General features: G+C 47.3%; 1 protein-coding gene across 1 annotated transcript in view; it reads right to left on the bottom strand.

The window, feature by feature from the left end:
* Positions 1-542: 542 nt before the first annotated feature.
* Positions 543-19,916, bottom strand: part of GABRA3 (gamma-aminobutyric acid type A receptor subunit alpha3) — a 68,622-nt gene continuing 49,248 nt past the window's right edge. The window contains exons 6-10 of the mRNA XM_055818233.1: positions 16,912-16,994; positions 13,079-13,222; positions 11,287-11,439; positions 8,456-8,667; positions 543-1,104 (exon numbers count right to left, since the gene is read on the bottom strand). Of these exons, the coding sequence (XP_055674208.1) occupies positions 775-1,104; positions 8,456-8,667; positions 11,287-11,439; positions 13,079-13,222; positions 16,912-16,994 (922 nt within the window). The 3' untranslated portion in view covers positions 543-774. The remainder of the gene's footprint in view (positions 1,105-8,455; positions 8,668-11,286; positions 11,440-13,078; positions 13,223-16,911; positions 16,995-19,916) is intronic.

Genomic DNA, 19,916 nt, shown 5'->3' with positions numbered 1-19,916 from the left:
AGAGGCACAGGATGGCAGACAGACATGACCTTTCTCACCTGTTCTAGTCTGGGCAGAGACAAGGAGGAAATCAGCAGCTGGGTTTGATGAAGACAGAGAGGAAGAAGCCCTGTAGATACCTACAAGATGCTGCCACCCTATTCTACCCCTGCAATGACTCCATAGACCACAGCAGCGGTGGGTTCGCCCCCATCAGGCATTGGGCTACAAGCTGTCCCATGCCACACTGCTCCCTCAGTGGACCAGCTCACCTGCATCCACAGGCTGGAGAGCACCGCCTAGCACAAAGCACCGGGCGCTGAGGAGCAGTCCAGCTGACTGACTGGCGCTGGAGGCCTCCACATCCTTGAGTCCAGGCCACCAGGAGCATCTACCATGCTAGGGCAGTCCATCACAGAAGAGGAGGAGGGGGGCAGACCAGAGCAGCAGCCCCCAGCAGAGTGGACTGTGGAATGGCAGGAAGTGGACGAGGAGAGATGGAAGCACAAGGTGACTTGGACAGATGGGGGACATCAGACTCATGATGTTAGAGGCACAACTTGTTATGATCCTTTTCTTTTCCTTTCATCATCAGAGACAAAGTAAAACAAAACTAAAGTATACAGAATTAAATTAAAATCACAGTTTTGTTTACATTATAAAAGAACAATCTAATAGTAATAATAATAATAATCTCAAATGAACAATAATAATTAAACAAAAAATGAAAGAAGAAAGCCCTGGAGAATTCCTGCCTGGATGGTGCTCACTGATGGAAGGTTTCGGTGACCGGTTTTATTGTTTGGGGATCATTCCCTTGATAGCTGACTCCCGGTTTACATATGTGGCCCAGTAGACTAAGTTGAAAATGGCAAAGAGGACTGGAAAGACGATGCGGGACATCTTGTCTACCTTGCTGACGCTGTTGTACGTCTTCTTACTCTCTGGGAGCTTCTCTTCTATGCGGGGCATCTTGGGGGGTACGTTGGTGGCAGTAGCAGTGGCAGCAGCACTCTTGGAGATGGTGGGCAGGCCGGGATCCTTGGCAATGTTGAGGGCATATGTGGTGCCAACAATGTTGTAGGTGTTGTTGGTTTTCTTCGCTAGTGCCACTGGCTCTTTTTTCTAGGGAAGGTGGAAGAAAAAAAAAAAAACATAACAGAGATGAAGTGACTGTAGAATTGCACGGAGAACATTTTGTCCTCTGAGTTTACCTGCTTTCCAGATGAGAAGATGGAAAAAGGGTGCGAGGAGCAAGAGACCCAGAAGAAAGCATTGTGGAAGGGAGGGAAGATGTGGTGAGAAGGTGGCCAGAAACCATGACATCTGCCACTTGAGGGCTGCTGGAGCATAAGGACGTGCTGGACTAGGGTGGATCAGCTACTCCATGTAAACCTGGCATATGGCATGTAGCTCAAAGAGGTCCTGGTCTGGCAGCTAGGTCCTGCTGCAAGTCAAATAACTGAAGCCACACAGCTGGGTTTGTAGCCTCCTTGCAGCCCCTTAGATCAGCATAGCGGTATTAAAAGGTGTGTGCAGCTGCACTGGAGTAGCAGCCGCCCCAGGCGGGTGAATCCTTGATTAGCCGAGTGCTGCCGGGTCTATGTTCCGTACCGCCAGGTCAGTATAAATGAATACAGGGTCAAACTATAGAAACTCCTTGTTTTCTCTGCCAGCTGGGCAGTGTTTTCTGTTGCATGAAAAGTTCAGCCATGGAGAGATGATGCAGGACTGTGGTCTTTAGAAAAGAATGACACCCAGTGTGGTCATCCCAGGGAAAGAACTTGATTTTCTGCTTTGATGGCCTGCTTCCTGGGTCAGGTGAGAGGAGGAGACATCACAGAGGATTATAGTGGTTTTTTTTCTTTTTGTAGCAGAAAGTCAGTGGCTTTAAGAATGTTTGTGACAGCACTGCAATATTTTTGCACCATATTACAAGGCCATATCATACACTGCCTCAGTGCCCCAAATACCTCACAGGAATACCTTGTGATTTAACATCATGGTGTCCAAAATGCCTCTGAAACACTTTAAAGCACCTCATGACCTACCCAGGTAAGATACAGAACAGATGGAAGGCATTTACACTAGCCCTGGAGTTCAGGACTGCTCAACACGGCACTACAGGACAGAGGGAAGCCTTTCATCTTGCCTTCGTATCCAAGAGTTGCTGCAAATAACGTGAGATAAATGCACCCTCTCCACAAGGCTCCAGGGACAACCACGCTGTCCATGCTGAAGAGAGAAGAGCTTGCACAGCAAATGGCAGAAGAGGCACTTGTGTGTCAGACACGATGTACTGAAGGATGATGGAAGGTGCTGAAGGTAGACAGTTCAGATGTTAACGAAGAGGAGTGGACGGGAAGATGGAGCTGGGAAGTCATGATAGGTGTTGTCCCCACTCTGGGGATCTTCCTGTTGCTGTCAGGGACCTGAGACCAGCTGCACCGTGGACTGTATCGTATAAAACAATCCAGGTCTACCAGGAGAATCCCACTGAACAAAATCTATTAGTATGCAGACATCAGGCACCCTACATGTCCCAGCACTCACGTACCCTATGTGGTGTCCACTACAATTACACCAAGAGCCAGCATTAGACACAGCAATGACTCGTGGTGGGAACCTAATATCTAAACTCAGAACAAGGTGTGACTTTGGATCTCATTTTCTATTCAAAAGCAACTGAAACACAAGGTGAGGCTCGTCCAGCCATTTCCCAGGGGTGCCTGGCATGGTCTTGCACATACATATGAGGGAACCATGTATAAAGTGCTTCTCAGAAGGGGAGAGCGTGCAGCCTGCAGGCCCTGTTCAGCTCACCACTCTAGCCTGGGAACTGGTAGCAGGCAGCATCACTGGGTAGCACTGGGAGCTGGAAAGGCCAGATTTTCCCAGTCTGCTCTGCAGAGATACTCAAAGGTCTTTAGCTCTCATGCTGTACTTCCATTTTAAATCTGTCCACAATCACCACAGATATTTCTAGTTACCTTAGGAAATTAATTTTCCACAGTGATTTTCAGGGGGACAGTAAAAGCAGACTTCTGTGCAATCTTTAAACCCCTCTCCAATAACATCAAGCCAGTCCTGCAGCCTTGTAATAATGCCAGCAATTACAGAAATTAACCTGCTGTTAGAAAGAGGTCTAAAATGTCTTCGGACTCCAGATCAGACTGAATCACTGACCAGACCATATCCATAGTTTTTTATGGGAGACAGTGTTAGGATCTTTAACGATTAACTGAGCGACTGATGTCTGCAATCATTAGAGCCATGGTAACTTGTACCCCCTGCACAGCAGGTGAACTTTTCCTGCTGAAAAGCTCACAAGAGCAAATAAGGGACTAAAGATGTTTCACTTCTAAAATATTTAAATATGCTTAAGTATGGTTACTTATTAACACAGCTACAGGAGGTAATAAAACAATTAATAATCAGTAATGAAATGAAAAACAGATTGTTGTTCACAGAATGCAATTTGAAGTGCACTGTGATTATTTTAGTATTAATCAGTCACGTTACTCATTACAGGAATAAGATGACTACAAGTGACGTGACATTTTCAACCTGGTTAGCTTTTCTGCCCCAGGGCTCGGAAAGTGGATCTGTCTTGCCTGGCCAAAGGCATCTGAAAACAGCTGGCTGAAAAGGGGTAAAGTCAGGCAAATACAAATGCTTTTGGTGGTGACTGTAAGCTACTGCTCGTATTAGTGTGATCCAGAGCCCCCCAGGCACCAACTCGGGCTTCTCTGGACCTCAGATCAGGCTGTCCAGGCAGAGCAGAGGCTTGGGAGCCTGCAGCCAGGGCCTTTTTCCAGCTGCCTATGGGGTCTCCTGCCCTGGCCAGAGCCGGGAGCCTGGGGAGCCTTGGGGAAGCACCCAGAGCTCATGCTGCTCACATCAAGGCACATGTGTGCGCTGGATGGGCTCTGCTCCTGAGATGTCAGAAGAAATGGCTTGGCCTGAAGTTTACTGGGCTGGGCTTTATAAATAAGTGTTTCAGGCAAGATTTTGACAAACAAATAAACAAAGCAAAACGTGCTTATTGCTGTCAGCTGCAAAGTAGCCCCCAGCCTTCCCCCTGCACCTTTATCTGTGAGGAGTTCCACAGCCTATTGAAACAGAAGGAAAGAGTGGAAAAACAGGAGGAAACTTCATGTTTGCTTTGAAAACTTGTCCTATTTAAAATATCTACGTTGCAAAGCAACTCCTGCATTCGTGGCCCAGTTTGGGCACAGGGAGACTGAACCGCTGTACAACGCTCTCCCTGCGCTGCTCTCCTGAGGGAAAAGCTGTGGAAGCTGGTTTAGAGATAACTATGTTCCCCGAATATTGCAGTCTGACAAATTCTTCCACAACACGCATACTGGAAAATAACAGCATTTTTGTAAAATATTCCTGTCTTCAAGCCTCTCTGTTGAGGAATTAATTGCTGAATGTCTGAATTATGGGAACTACTGGTTCTGCCTATCACCTGCTGGAGATTTAGTTCTCTGTGCTTGCTCCTTGGCTAGAAATTTGGGTTGGAAGCACTATCCCTCTGACAGGCCACTCTGAAGGTCAGCATCACTAATATCTGCAGTACTTGAGAAATGCAAGGTATCTGCCACTTGCAATTCTAGAGGAAAGTCACTTTAATGACCTCCAAGCAGCTCTAGTCTCTGACGTACTTGTATCGTATAATTCAAAGCCCAGCAACTGCAGTTGCTGCTCCAGCAAACACGTCACTCCTTCCTCATGCCAGCCAAAGTTCCCCTCTGCAGTGTGCCAAAGATTTGATCCTATCAGACAATAGCAGAAAAATGTTTTACATTGAGATGCCTACACCCCGAGCAGAGCCAAGGGCTCCGAACAATGCAATCCTGCATTAACGAGCAGGCTATGCCAATGCCAGGTTACTGTCAGCTGCTGGTGTAACCTTTGGCACCACTCATCCCTCCCATCTCTTCATTCAGATTATGTGGGACTGAGCCCAATGATCTTATGCTCCCTGGATCACCAGACAAAGACTCAGAGGTTGGATGGAGTCAATAATCAGCCCAACACAGCATGCAGACCGTGCTGAAAGAGGGTGAAATGTTGTTGAGGAATGATACATGGACTCTAGTGAAGATGCAGAGAACATAAATCACTGGTAGCGCTATGGAGACCTACAGGTGATTGCAAGTGCAGCAGGACAAAGGACACATGGGCTGCAGAGCATGGCCGGCAAGGGAAGGTCCCAGCAAAAACATAGTTACCATAGCGAGGCACAAAAAAAGAGAGATGGGTGTGAACCAGCCTGTGACTCTCTAAGACTTGAGAAAAGACTTGAGAAACCAACCTTGTCAAGGTTGGTTCTAGTTCCTCCCTGCTGGCAAGGAGGGGATTGAAACAAAGATGCCACAAATAGAAAAAAAAAAAAAAAACAAAGGAGAAAGAAGAATGGTTCCCAAGTGACCTGGATCAAGGGGAAAACTTCAGAGTTGCTGAAGAGTGGGTTAGGCTTTACTCAGTGGAAAACGCACCTAGTGCAAATGGTGAGCATGCCCATCACTTCCAAAATACAAGAAAACCATGATGATTGTATCAACAGAGAGGTTGGAGGATGCTTTTTGGTGATTTTCCCTTAGTGAAAAGATATGTGAAAAGTACATTAAAAGTCTGGACCTAATCTTCTCAAGATGCACTACAGGATTATTGTCTTAAGGATGAGAAGGATAAAGATCCAGGACTATGCTTCCATTCAAAGTATGTTTTTCCTTCTTTTCATGTGTCTGCAGCTACTTGTACTGTTTTTTTGGCTTCTTGCCACCCAGGATTTCAGGGCAATGTCATACAAGCACAGGTACAGAGCTAATTCAGATTTTATGCCTAGACATGGTGTTGCAGGTGGCAGTGTGTTTAAGTAAGCATCTTCCAAGGATCCAAAGCATCTTCCATCCTGAAGAAGAGACAACACTTTTTTACAGGAAACTCCCTGGCAGATGTCATCCTTGCAGACTTGATGAGTTTCCCAGTGGTGAAGTCACTGTTAATGGTTGTCTTTCCGGATCTGCACTGTAACACCCACTCAGGAAGAGACCTTGTTGGCTACAGAGATGGCCATCCCTGTGGTTGGGATGGATGGATAGGATGGGATGGATGGATCGCTCAAAGCGAGAACCAGAACCCAGCTGTGGCTATAGCCAGAACATCATCATGATCATTTATGATACAGAGATCAGCGATTCACCAAGACCAGCCCATCATGTTAGATGCTACCTGAAAAAATGCTCTTCACATCTAAACCCATAGGCTGGCTGAAGGGGAGAAAGAAAGAACGGAACCAGCCTTGAGAGAGTGAACACGCTGGGAATGCCTGTCAGCAACCAGCAGCTTTTGCAAGGCAGTGATTGCTTTCAAATGGGATGCCTACAGCTGAGGTGAGGGAAGGGCTGATGCTTATTGATTTTATTTTTTTCTTCATGTTCATGCACAGAAGCAATCAAACCTGGAGTGAGGATTCCTGCCATCACATCAACAAAGACAATTCTTTTGGGCTTGGGGGGAAGGCCCTCCAGAGACCAGGGCTCAGCCTGGGCTTGTCACTGGTAGTTTTACTCCTGGTACAAACACTTTAAAATGCCAATAGTTATTCTTCTGCCTCCTCTTTGTTTTGTGGTTTCAACCACCCAGCTTGTCAATTGTTTCAAGAAGAGCTAATTAAAGGCTGAAACTGAGCCAATGAGGCACCTTCATTGCGTAGCAAATTCCCTCTTGGAAATATTCAATGGAATAAAGATGAAAAGCAAATATGCTGACACATCCTATTCCCAAGTTCCCTGAAAGCCCACCAGTCTTCATGGACCTCTCTGAGCTGCAGACGTCAGGAGTGGGTCAGCCTTCTAAGGCACAGATCAGGGTTAGCTTGAAAAAGCATCCACAAATTTGGAGTCCTTCATGATTCTCCAGCCTGATATCAATTGCAGCACACTCACAAAGAGCACTCCCGAAACATTCCTGGTCCTGCTTTGTTTTGTTCTTGATTACCACATGCATAAACGTTCTGCATGCTCTTATCCTACTGTTTCAGCACTGTTAGTCCTACAGTGCTGGCTCAATGAATGAATTAAGGTTCATGCTTCTTCTATGACAAACTGAAGCTTTTGAGCCTTTGCTGTTTTTTCAGCTGTGCCCTACTCACATAACTGCCCAAAGCTGTGTGAATCCTGACTTTGTGTTCATTTGCCGATCCCTGAAAGGGACATGGTTGCTTTGAGGATCTGTTCTGACCCTCCACTGATGCCAATGATATGGGAAAGGCTTCTCTCATTTCTAGAGGCCAGATTAGCGTTATTGTTCATGATGGAAGTGGAAGACCATCAGCTGGCCTCCTCTGGAGCCTTTCTGCCATGAGCCTGTTGCTTAGACCACAGCTGCAAAAGCAAACAGATAGCATCCAAGAAACACAAGAGAGAAGCATTGAACACCCAGTGATGGCTATGGTTCTCCATAAGGTCTCTGTTCTCCTGCTTTGACCTCCATACCATAGAGATGATTGGCTGTTGTCTTCCCAGAAGTTACTGCAATTCTGCCAGGTATTTGCATACAGCCTCACAACAATTTTAAAAAACACATTAAAATGCAAAGGAGAAAAATATAAAGGCTCCAGAACCAAGAACAAGGACAAAGCTGATTTTCAAATTGATTCAATAAATATAAACAAGGAGCAGCATGCTACAGTAAGCGATTTCTCTGAGCAGCTGAGATTAAATTAGGTAGGAGGGAGAGGGCACAAGCAGGGGTAGTGGTGGCTGTCAGGAAGGAAGCTGCCAGAGAGGTTGATCCTGAGCAAGAAGGGAAAACGTGGGTGATGCCAGGCACTAATTTACTGCCAGTTGCCGCTTCTGATTGCTTGCTTCCCACCCACCCTCTCTGCGCGAGCTTACAAAGCAGCAGCTGCCAGCAGCTGTGGGCAACAGCATGAGCACTAGACCTCCACGTCGCTGCGCCATGCTCGCCCATGCCAGGGGAGACCTACAGTTGGAGATACCAGCTGCAGGGGACACAGCAGAGTGGGACCACCTCCACTGGTGAGGCTGGCATCCCGTGGCATATTTGGGTTTGTCTAGCATGCTAGCAACACGGCGCAGAGCATTTATGAGTTGGAGGGAGAAGAAAAGAGAGAGGAGGCTGCTGGCGGAGCAAGACCAAAACATGCATGCATTCACGTTTCCACCGGCAAATGGTCGTGCAGAAGGACAGCGGGAAAGTGAGCAGTCATGCCTGGGTGTTTTTCTCCAGCTAAGCACAGTGACCAGCCCTCAAAGTCCTTCCTCCCTCGACCCTCAAGAACCGCTCCAGTCGAGACCTCTGCTGGGGACTCCAGTAAGTAGCATCCAGCCCCCTGGAGCACTGCGGGGCTGCATGTTACCCACTCCTGGCCCCAGCGCAGCTCTCTCATGCAGCGTTTCTTCACCCCCACCCCCTCCCCGGCACTGGTCACAGGGCTGACCTTCATCTCTTGGGCTTCCAGCACCTTCTTGCCATCCCAAGCCCAGCTGCGCTTGGTGAAGTAGTTGACCGTGGCAAATTCGATCAGCGCAGAAAACACAAAGGCGTAACAGACGGCTATGAACCAGTCCATGGCCGTCGCGTACGCCACTTTAGGTAACGAGTTTCTTGCGCTGATGCTTAGTGTGGTCATGGTGAGGACGGTGGTGACACCTGTGGAAACACAGCAGGAGACAAGGATGGTGTGAGACTACACATATACCCACCCAGTTTCTCCTCAAATCACACAGTTGGCATTTCCATCATGTAAATTTAGGAGCCATCCTCTAAGCCATGTGGCCCACATTCCTGCTATAATTAAGGGAGCCTTACCCAGCTCAAGTCTGTTGTGCAATCCATAGAAAAATGGAACAGTCCAAGTTGGAAAGGAAGTCACCTTGTCAAAGCCCTGCTCAAATCAGGGCCAACTTCAGGTTACTCGGGGCCTTCTCTGGTTCAGTTTTGAGTATCCCCAATTCAGATAATCAATGGCAAACATCTGCATTAGGATGAGATGAATCTTCCCCAAACTCCGTTGACTAGACCTCTGCCCACTACAAAAGAGCCCTAGCTCATAGGTAGGCACTTGCGTTCAATTCCTCATCTGCCAGTTGGACGAGTTGTGTGTTGCTAGACCCAGCCTCCTCATGTAGAATATGCCACAGAGAAGCCTCTGGTTGGTTTTGCAATAAAGTAAAAATAGTAAAATAGCAGTAAAAAGGACAGCTATAGGGTTGGGAACTTCACTGAGGACCAGCAGCTGAGCACTCATGCAATACGGTTCTCTCAACATTTTCAAAAAAGTGTTGTGACCTGCATGGATGGACACCTGGGATCCTGGGTCCTGCTGGCACAGCCAGGCACCCGTCAGTGGTCCAAGCTGCTGGCCAAGTGCCACAATAATTTATCAAATCAAAAAATGATCTGTTGCAAATGCCTTTTAAAGCTTTTTTCATTAAAGCAAGCAACTGTTGCTATCCATTTTCCCCAATAATGTGCTTTTCAATTAAAAATGCATTAAAAATTGTATAAAAATATTGACTAATTTTCACTTCCCCTAAGCCATACTTCTGGTAATTGAAGAGTTTCAACAATATTGTTGACATACATTCTGAGAGGCAAAAAAAAAAAAAGGGATAAACAATTGGAGTTCTCATTACCTTCTTAATAGGAAAGCAAAGCAATTTGGAAGCAAAGACATTTTTCACAAAGGTAGGTTTTAATTTTTCAGTCAGCTCTTTCCTGCTTGATCTGAGCTGCTGCTCGAAGAAACCTGTCTAATTGCAAGTCTCAGGATAACATAGGAGGGAATCAAATATCCTCAGAGAAGGGCTCGTGCCCGGTGTCAAGGGTGCAGAGATATTCCAGAACCAATGCAGATGTTAGGGGCCCACCTGGGGCATGGACAGACATGGGGTCTGGTTGTGCACTCTGAGGGTTTAGTTGCAAATGATTTGCAGATAGATGAGTGAGCAGAGTTCATCAATGACTCTATATGCCAGAGCTGGTCCTATTTTCCACGTGATTTCTGTCTGGGACCCCCCTTTTCCATTCTATTGGATGAAAACATCAAAACATGGGTGCTAAGGGGCTGTATCCCCTCTTTTTCACTGTTACCGCTGTTCAGTGCAGCTCTCACAGTCTGGATGGTGCAAAGCAGTTTGGTCATACTAGCCACCTGGCTCCCTGCAGCTGCACTCGACCCTGAGGATCGCTGTAGGATTTGCTTCACTGGGGAAGGGAAGGCAACTCGGTGCTAACAGGGAGAAACTGGGGTCAACTGTAAATTTAAAAGCTTGTTCATGAACTACATTTCACAATCCCCAGAGAACACAAACCCCCATAATTATTCCATTCTAGCTCATTTAGGAAGGTGCAGAACCACCTGTGACCCTCCCTGTGTCCTGTTCCAGTCCACAGCATGGGAACAAAGTCCAGGCCTGCAGAGAAGGTCCAGAAAGAAGGACATCAGCCTTGTTGGGCTTGTGGGAGTATTTCTATCATGACTCTTGCTACAGAGAAAGTGTTTAATGATCTTTGAAACCGCACTGGTTTCTGTCTTATTCAAAAACACGAGCAGGTGATACCATATATCCCCTCTCTGCCCGGTAACTTTTGTCTAATATACTCTTTGTTAAGTGGTATCTGCTGGGCAACGTTATTTCCAGGAAATACAACCCTGCAGCATCATACCTGGTCTGTGAGCATGTGTGCGTAGATCCTGAACTAAAGGTCCTGGCAGGAAGGCACGAAGCAATTCTGTTATGAAATGTTTGTGAAAGCTATTAATATATGTGCAATGCCAGCCTAACACTTTACCTTGGAAAGATGATCTGAAACCAGCTGAGGAAAATAATAACCATATATTTACTGTGCAGTTATACTGCCTCAGCCCAGGAACTTGTTATGTGGAGCTGACCAGGGGCACATTAGCAATTTCAAATGTAGAGCTTTAAATGCCTCCCCATGTACCTATGCTCTCCTCAACTCAAAAGCCAATATAGATAAGCAGACACAGCCAAATGCATATAATTAGATGATCAATACCTTGATTACTGTTAATATGTATAGCTTGGCTTGTAGCGGAAACATGGAGAGGAGTATTTTTGCAGTGATTCAGTGGAAGCAGGGGCACTGGGAAGACACTGAGAGCTGTTCTGGGAAATGGCAGCAGCTTCACTGATGCCAATCAAGGCCTGGAGAAGACCAGCTCTAATGCTCAGCCTATTTCCCATCATTTGTGGTGCCTTTCTTCCCTGACCTGAGAGGATGTCCCCATGCTCCCAGACTCACCAAAAACTGTTCGGGCAGGAACGGACTCCCTGTTAAGCCAGAAGGAGACCTGGGACAGGATGACCGTCATAATGCAGGGTAGGTAGGTCTGGATCACAAAGTACCCAATCTTCCTCTTGAGGTGGAAGTGTGTGGTCATGACAACATACTCTCCTGCAGAGACAACCAGTTAGAGACGCTGAGCCACCGGTACTTTCCAGGATGGTCCAGCTCATCACCAATCCATCTCTCAATCACCAAAGATCTGTTCTGAACAAACTTTCGAGTTCTTAGATGAAATCACAGCATGTGTGTCATATTGGCTGCCATGCCCTGGTATCCCACAGTACTGCAGGCCACCCTAACAGCTATGTGAAGGAGGGACGCATGCTGCAGCACACTGTTGACACTGACTTTGCATCTCCTGCGCACACACCCACATCTGCTGTGCCAGGCGCCTGCCCCAGTGGAGCCTGGGTGACTTCCACACAGCATTTGTCCTTTCACAACACTTCTCTGGAGACTTCTTTAATTTACAACAAAACGGTTGTGGGACAAAGGCAAATCAGTGCCAATAAACAACTGCACAATAGGCTTTCCCTGTTTCATGCCAGGAGCAAGATGCTTCTGGGGGTCCCTCAGGAGGAAGCTCCCATCCTTTTTCTCTTCAGCCTAGGGAGCCACATTGCGGGTGAGATCCCTTAGGCCTAGAGAGACCCTAGCAGCACTTCAGTGGGATTTCTGGACAAAGGATTTTATTTTCTCAGACAATCCTGAAAATAATCCACCTTTCCTCACACTGTAACCGTCTCAAAAATCAGGGCAAGTTCTGTCGTTAAAGGTCTGGGCTGTAAACCAAAGAAAGAGCTGTCCCTGTTTTCCCTCAATGCCCTATTCCTCCACTCAAAGCTTTGAATATTTTTTTGGATTATTGTGCCTTTTTGTTGTGAGCATGGCCTTGCTAAATCATTATACACAGGAGCCTTTAGCGTCTTTCTTCCCACTTCAGGTTATTCATCTGGACATTTTTACAACAACTGAAGTAGAGAGATGGGCCAGATATTATGACATTTAGTTCCCTGGACTCCCCACATTTCCCCAAGGGAGGTGATATAAGTTGTTACAGACAGACACTATTAAAATCAAGTGCATCAGAGAGGAAATATCCTCAAATGAGAGAATTACTGGTGCATACAGAAGAAAAAAAAAAAAGAATGAAAAAAGGAAGAGAGAGACACACGAAATAACAGAAGCTATCAGTACCTGGATTCAGAAGGGAAGGGAGGAGCAGCAGATGGGAGACAAAGATGATTAATATTGGTCATTAATCAGAGGAAACATTTGTTTGGGATAATCTTCTATTAGCTGTGATAATATTTGTGTAAGCAGATGCAGTGAAAATCACACTTGAACATTATGTTGCATTCACCTCCCCTGCCCGCAATGCTCTCCTGAGGGACTGGAAAAGGATCCAAGACAAATGAACCCACAGTACCAAGAACCAGCTGGGCAAGGTGGGGCAATTTTCCCACACAACAGATAATTTTTAGATGCTTGAAATCAGTTTTCTAGAGGGTATGGCAATAAGGGTCTTCCAGTGGAAACCACAAAAAATTAAACTGTTGCTGGGTGACTGCTCCAGATGTCCCCAGCCATATCCTCCAAAAGCATGTGGCTTGGGAAGTACTGTGGTGCTCACTGCCCACAGGTACTGCCTCTATAATTATGCCAATTCCTGGCGTTTAAAGCCCATGGGTTCCTCTCGTCTGACAGTGTGCTCAGCCCATGCACAGCATCGTGGTCCCACAAGTACCTGTGCTGGAACGAACCATCTCTGTCCCAACAACATGGCCCAGCAGGTCATACTGGTTCAGGCGAGATCCACCCTTCGCTACTTCCACTGATTTATCCTTCCCCAGTGTCCAGGTATAGATCACCTCTGTCTTTGTGTAGGCATCTGCGGAGGAGAAAGAAGAATGAGGTTTGTGCTTCTGCCTGACCTAAGATATACCAAAATTAGCCTGTAGCCAAATTAATCCCTGCTGTGCATTCCTCAGAGCCACATGGCTGAGCACAGCCGAGCATGGCCAGAGACCAAGGCAGTTCAGCAACTGTTAAATCAACTGAGCAAAAGAGAGCTGGGGTTTTCGGAAGGGAGCTGGAAGAGGGGGCAGAGCACTGTCGTTGAGAGACACGCTGTCCCCTTGACATGCTGACTCTGCAAGGGCTGGCTCCAAGCAGAGACAAGATAGGAAGGCATCCAGACCAGCAGGCTGCTGGGGCAGCGGGATGGCCACAGCCCTGCCATGCCAGGGACCGGGAAAGTCATGCTGGCAGCAGCTGGTGAGGAAGGCTAAATGCCATGGGGTTGAATTTTAGGCTAAGGAGAAAATGTCAAAAATATTTACCCTCACTCAGAAGCAACCTTCTCCAAGCCTCTCAGCTTTAGAGGTGGTGTGCCTTCCCACCAAGGTGCTTTTTCCCCTGCATGACCCTGTGTTTGCCAGCCTCCAGGCCAATCCACCGGGCAGTGGGGGAGGGCAGTGCTGAGGAAAGCCTTCCCGCACATTGCAAGAGAAACAGCAGGCAAGTGCTGCTGGACTGCATCATTCCAGGAACTTCTGAGTTCCCCTCTCTGTCCCACCTGCCCAGCTCCCCATATGCAAACACCTCTCTTGAGCACACGCAGTCACCATCACCTTCACAAGCCTTTGTGGCCAAACCACTCCTTGTCCTCATAGTCACTCCCTCTCCCAACAGAACCTGCATGCTCTTGGTTTTGCCAGTCCTATGGAGTCTCTCCAGACTCTGCTAGGAGCTGCCTCTCCCCATAATGCCCAAGCTTCCCGTGCATACACACATTATACCAGTTTTTTAGGCAAGAGCAAGGTTCACTAAAACAAGCTTTTAATTAATTTTTACCACCAGCTTCTCCTAGTAAGACATTAAGGCATTCTTTGGCTGGGGTCAGGTTAAGCAATGGGTCAGGTCTACTACAGATACGTCTCAGCTCCTGCTTTGTGGAAGATTGTGTCCTGAGACAACCATATTTCTCTGATCTTTTTAAAACAACCATGGTTACCCCTGCACCAAAGGTTTTGGCAAACATGTCAAATACTAAGCAGGAGCTGTGCAAAATGAGAGGGGTGGTTTTGATGATCAGCCAACGCCTCGCAGCACACCAGCATGCTGCTTAAGCACTTCTGATGCAGGCTGGCACCTCTCATCCGATATGCAACACTCTGCTTTTCCAACCCCTCCTTCCAGCTCTCAACATGCTTCTAGAAACCTCCATCCTCCTTCAAGCTTAGCTTTGTACAGCCCTGCCAGTGCTCTTCCACCTTGATGGGCAGCACCTTCTGCTGTAACGGTCTTGGTTCACCCACCGTTAGTCTACAAAGGAAACTTGCCCACATTTTCATTGCCATCATCCCTGAAAACGCAGCTGTCTACATATCTGGTTGTCTGGGACAGAAGCGTATCTGGTGTCACGTAGGCGTGGCATGGATGCTTGGAACATGTTTAATGCCATGAAGCTGTTCTGGTTCTGCTCAACGCCTCACTTGCAACGCAGTCTAGTCCAATCCAAACAAGGACAGCTCTGGCATTTCATGGAGCTGGTCACTTCAGCAACATCTTCTGCAAGCCTGGTCTCAGACAGCTGTGGTACAATTGTCCTATGACTAGCTTAGAAACTGTTCTCTGCTGTGTATATCCACCTTCTAGGGAGCATGGTGATAGGTAAAGCCATCACCTTCACTGCACTTGGTCCAAGCAATGATGCAGGTGGGCAGCTGAAGCTATCTGAAATGCCTGATGCCCTTATTCCCTCTGCAAGCTCGCTGCCTTCCCCTTCGGGTGGCTGCCATGGTGGCACAGGGCCGGAAGGCCACTGACGAGCCTTTCAGGTTATGGGGATCACTGGAAGGTGGTCACTGAGGCAAATCTGGCTGTCCTTTGAACAGGCCCTGGCATTGTCCTGCTACTTATAAATCTGACCCACTCTAAGCTTCTTGCAAATGAGCAGCTTCCAGCTGTTGATGGCTTTTTTGGTGCAAACACTGGTTTAATCCTACTCCAACACAGGAGAGGTGAGCTCAGATGCTACGTGGATGGGGTGCTTTAGAAAGAGCCATATTAATGTTAATCAGGGGCAGCTCCTGAGCTGCTTGTGTCACAACTCTCATCGTTCACAGGCCAAATCAGTAAAAATATTCAGAAGAACCCCAAAGGGTGTTCCAGCAGAAATGTGCACATTAATCTCTTTTCCCCACTAACAAACATTATAGCAATTAGATGTGGACTAATCTGCCTTCCTGCAAGTCTTGTAATAATCCCACAGTTTAGGCCTGAGGTATGAGATTTTATATCCCTCCTCACAAGGTCAATTAACATTAATAATTCATCCTTCTCTAAGGCTTGCTATTTTATTGGCCTTTGTGATGTCTTGTGGCAATGAGTTCTACATTTAATTAGGTGCTGCCTAAGAAATAACTTTATTTTAGTAGTTTTGAATAATCCAGTTTCATGGATGCATTTTGTCATGAAGCAGAGGAGCAGATGCACATGATAAACATGATTTCTTCTGGTGTCAATCAAACTTTTCAACTTTCTCCTTAGTTGACTCACAAATGGCTACAGGAAGGAAGTTATCAGTTCAGAAAGGTTGTGACTTCTCGGTTTTCTTAGAGTCCAAAAGAGGGATTTCTGGTGAGGGCTTATTCTTTAGTTGGAGGTGGGTAACTCTTCCACCTAACACAGTCAGTCTCTGTGAGTGGTGCTCAGTTTTTTGGACCTGGAGGAGACTCCAGGTGGAGTGGGACTAGGAAATTTATTTCCACATTATGGTGAACCAGTGGCTTGGAATTTGGTTCCCACTCACTTTAGGAACAAAAGCAAAACAAATTTAACTTGCATATGGGAGAGCAGAGGGAACTTGTTTCTAGGCAGGTTATGGGAAGCCCAGGCAGATGAGCAGTTGCAAGCCTGGGAGGCTGGGAGCAGTTTTCAGCTCCCCAGAAGCCTGCAAATTTTCCCTAAACCAGGACCCTTGAGTGTTGGAACTGAGATTCCCAGAGTTCCCAAGCCTTTTACTTGAGAGCAGCCTGCCTGACAGACTGAAGAAAAGCAAGGGGTTTATAATCTGCATCAGAGCATGGAGCCAGAGCAACCAGAGATTTCAGGTTCTCCCCAGACTGGCCGGAGTGATGCAGGGATGCTGGACAGGACACCTAGCAGCAGACACCACCGATATCTTCACAAATCTGTCCACCCAGGATCATCTTGTGATGAAGGAAAAGCATCTCTGAGTTTTCCACCAATGCTGGTCCTACTGAGGCAGCACAACCCACTGAAGGCAGGGAGGGCCTTTCCACTGCTCTTCCCACTTCCCTAATAAACTTACAGCAAAACTATCGGTGTCTAACCCGTCCTGTGAGCCGGAATTGACCACAGATTTGCTTGCTGCCCATTTCTGATGACGGCAGGAATTGCATGTATAAGATACCAGAAACATGTTCTTGGTGACATTACCATTAGCAATAATTAATAACGCTGTTGCTAGAATACTGGAAAACACTAGCCACATAAAGGACTATTCTTTAGCTCTGTACCCACCTCCTTTCAGAGGCTGATCAGGGTACTTACAGCTCCCAAATTTCAGCGGGCAAGCATGCACATCCATTGGGAAGTCCTCCAGGTGCATGGGGCACTCTGCGTGAATCGTTAGCCTACAAGACAAAACACAGGGCATGATCAGAAACACATGGCTGCAGAGGCTCCCACCTGGCCCTTCTGTCACCGTGTCTTTGCCCTGCATCCATCAAAGGCGACAAAGGCCTCAATGTGATCACTAACCTCTAGGTCTCTGGGCAGAAGGCCATCAGCTGTGGAGAGAACAGCAGGCACAGAGATCTGGCAACCTTTCCCATTGTATAAACTCAACCCTATTGACTGAGTTCATCTTTATCCACTCAGTGTGATCAGAAAATCTGCCAAAGCCCAGGACTTCTGTTTGCTTATGCACTGTGCACAAAGAGCTCATTAATGCCTGGGGCCAGGGGACATCTCATGGACCATGCTGGAAAGCAGAGGGAAAGGGCTTCCAGGGAACATGGCCTTTTCTTCCCGTGGTCTGGAAGGAGCTGAGGGCTGGCAGATTGTTCCGTCAGGAGGCCACAGCCCTGCTAGGCTTGCTGAACGAAGTCAGTCAGAGCCATGAAGGCGCAGGTGTTGCACCAGGGTACAACACAGCCCCGTGCACGTGGAGCACCTCATCCCAGCTTCCCCAGCTCTCCCCTCCCTGCTGGCACTGCAGAGGATCCTGCGGGCAGATGTAGAACTGCATGTCCTGGGGCTGTGTGGGTGGGTGCAAGACAACTGTTGTGCTTTATGCATCCACCAAATCCCAGTAGGATACCTTGTCAGGAAGTGGTTTTGTGAGGGAGGCACAACCATAAAAGCAGTGTGCTGCAGAATGTGGGGCCAGGCATAAAAACATCCATTATAAAAGGCTCTAATAAAAAAGGTAGCTCGAAACTCATGTTCCTTCCTGAAGTATTGCAAAGCTTGTAGCCTAGGAGGGGGAGCCAGGACACACAGCCTCCCAGGAGGCGTCTAATACAATCTTGTCTGAAGGAACTATTTGTAGAAAAAAGGACGCACTTCTGATGGCTCAGCAAAATCATGAATAAACTATGACAGGAGCAACAGGTGGATGCAAAGGGCAAGCAGACCTAAGACCTAAAACAGACCTAAGGCTGAAATGTGGCTTGTGAAAAACTCAGGTGAAGAGGCACAGTGGAAAGCTTCTATTGAGATATTTTCCTTCAGCTGGAAAAATGTTCAAGTTATTCTTCATAGAAAATATTAAGGATTAGTCAAATGCAAAACAAACCCTGGGGAAAAAAAAAAGGGTTCAGATTTTGTTTACTAAAAGCCAATAAAAAAAAAAAAGGAAAGAAAAGAAAAGAAAAATAAAGGTTATTATTTCTTTCAGGTGGACAAACCTTAAATAGCTCTACCAAAAAAAAAAAAAAAAAAAAAAAGAGACTGCTTTTTAAATTTGCCAAAAAAAAAAAATTGGTAGGAAACGAAGCACTTCACCCCTGTGGGGGAAACAAAGCAGAATCAGCGTGGCTCGGGGGCGCAGGGGATCTCCGAGGCCGCAGCGATGGTGGCTGCAGGCGGCAGATGGTGCTGTGGCAGGCGGACACCAGCGCAAGCGAGGGATGGAGCAGCAGCAAATTCTCGCACAGCTGCTCTGTACCGGCTGCAAGGGCAGCCCAGGCTGCGCTAGAAACTCTCTGCTGGCTGTGAATTTTGCTCTGCTGGGTGAGGAAATGAACCTCACGATTTCAGACCCACGTCCAGCCTCATCTGCTTGTTTTAGAGGTTCTAGGAAAGCTGGCATCCCCCGAGAGACAGGCAGAGGCATTAAATCAAGAAGCGGAGGAGCAGAGCTGGAAGCTGCTGTAACTTCAGCGGGCTAGGGTTGGATGGCCAAAACTCTCCTGCGTGACCTGCAGCCCCTGCAGCACCCACAGCAGGGGTTTAAATCCCAGTTAACCCAGCCTTTGGGAACGGCTGGAAGGTGAGGCCACTTAGGGTTACATGCCGCAGAGCAGCCTGCACCGTGGGGAAGTCTACCCCATATTCTTGTACGAGCTAGCAAAGGAAAGCGGTGAGTTTCCTGCAGACCTTCTGACCCCAGCCCCACAGTGTTTCAGCGGTACCTCCCTGCTCCTTAATGCAACAGCAGCACATACTCATTTCTGCTGTTGTTCAGTGCCATGTACCACTGTCCTGTCTCCACTGGGCACATCTGCACCACGAGCTACGACACAGACAGAAACCCCCCTATAAAAGCAATTCCCACAATCAGGACAACTTTGGTCCTACCAAACAGCTCTCAGCTATTCAGCATCAGCAGGACATGGTCCCTACACGCCCCACGGGGACTGATTGCACTGAAGAGGCTGGCTGTTGAGTCACCATTCCCTGCTGGGTCCCAAGGGCTCACAGCCCACCCGTGGCTGATGCAAGGCTCCAGACTCAGCCAGGTTAATCACAGCGGGTTTATTGGGTCTGTGCAGGCTGACTCCACTTCCAGTAGAGGAGGCCAGTGGATACTTAGGGAGAAGTATGAAACTGGGGTGAATTCAGAGCAAGCTACACCTCACTGTTGTCTCCCAGCAGCTGATGGCTTATGGCTTCCATGATTCAGACAAGGTATCCAGACACAACTGTGCACCAGAGACCAAGGACCTTTTCTACACTGAGTCTGCCAATCCTTTCTGAAGCCAGGCACGTGGACAGTGACCACTATGTCCCATAATAATCATTCTGCTGACAAAGAGGTGATGATGACTGTCCTGCTTGCATTATGTCTGGCCCCAGCTTGGCTTTCACAGCCAACCCAAGAACCACTGTGTGGCCAATGTAACTTCCTTGGAAACAAATCACTCTTTCTGACTTGCTGATCTCTTCTTTGGACTGAAAGTACCTGTTTTACACAAGAGAGAAGACCTGTTCTCTAGGACTTCAACCAAGAGTCATTGAAGTCAATGGAAAGACTGACAGTGATACTGAGCACATCATTGGAATGATTTTCTTCTGGACACTCAAAGGTCACCACAAACAAATTACTCACT

This window comes from Falco peregrinus, chromosome 13 (assembly GCF_023634155.1).
Source record: "Falco peregrinus isolate bFalPer1 chromosome 13, bFalPer1.pri, whole genome shotgun sequence".
In the NCBI taxonomy this organism is placed as follows: Eukaryota; Metazoa; Chordata; class Aves; order Falconiformes; family Falconidae; genus Falco; species Falco peregrinus.
Note: the sequence above shows the minus strand (reverse complement) of the source record. Positions and strands in the feature narration are given on the sequence as shown.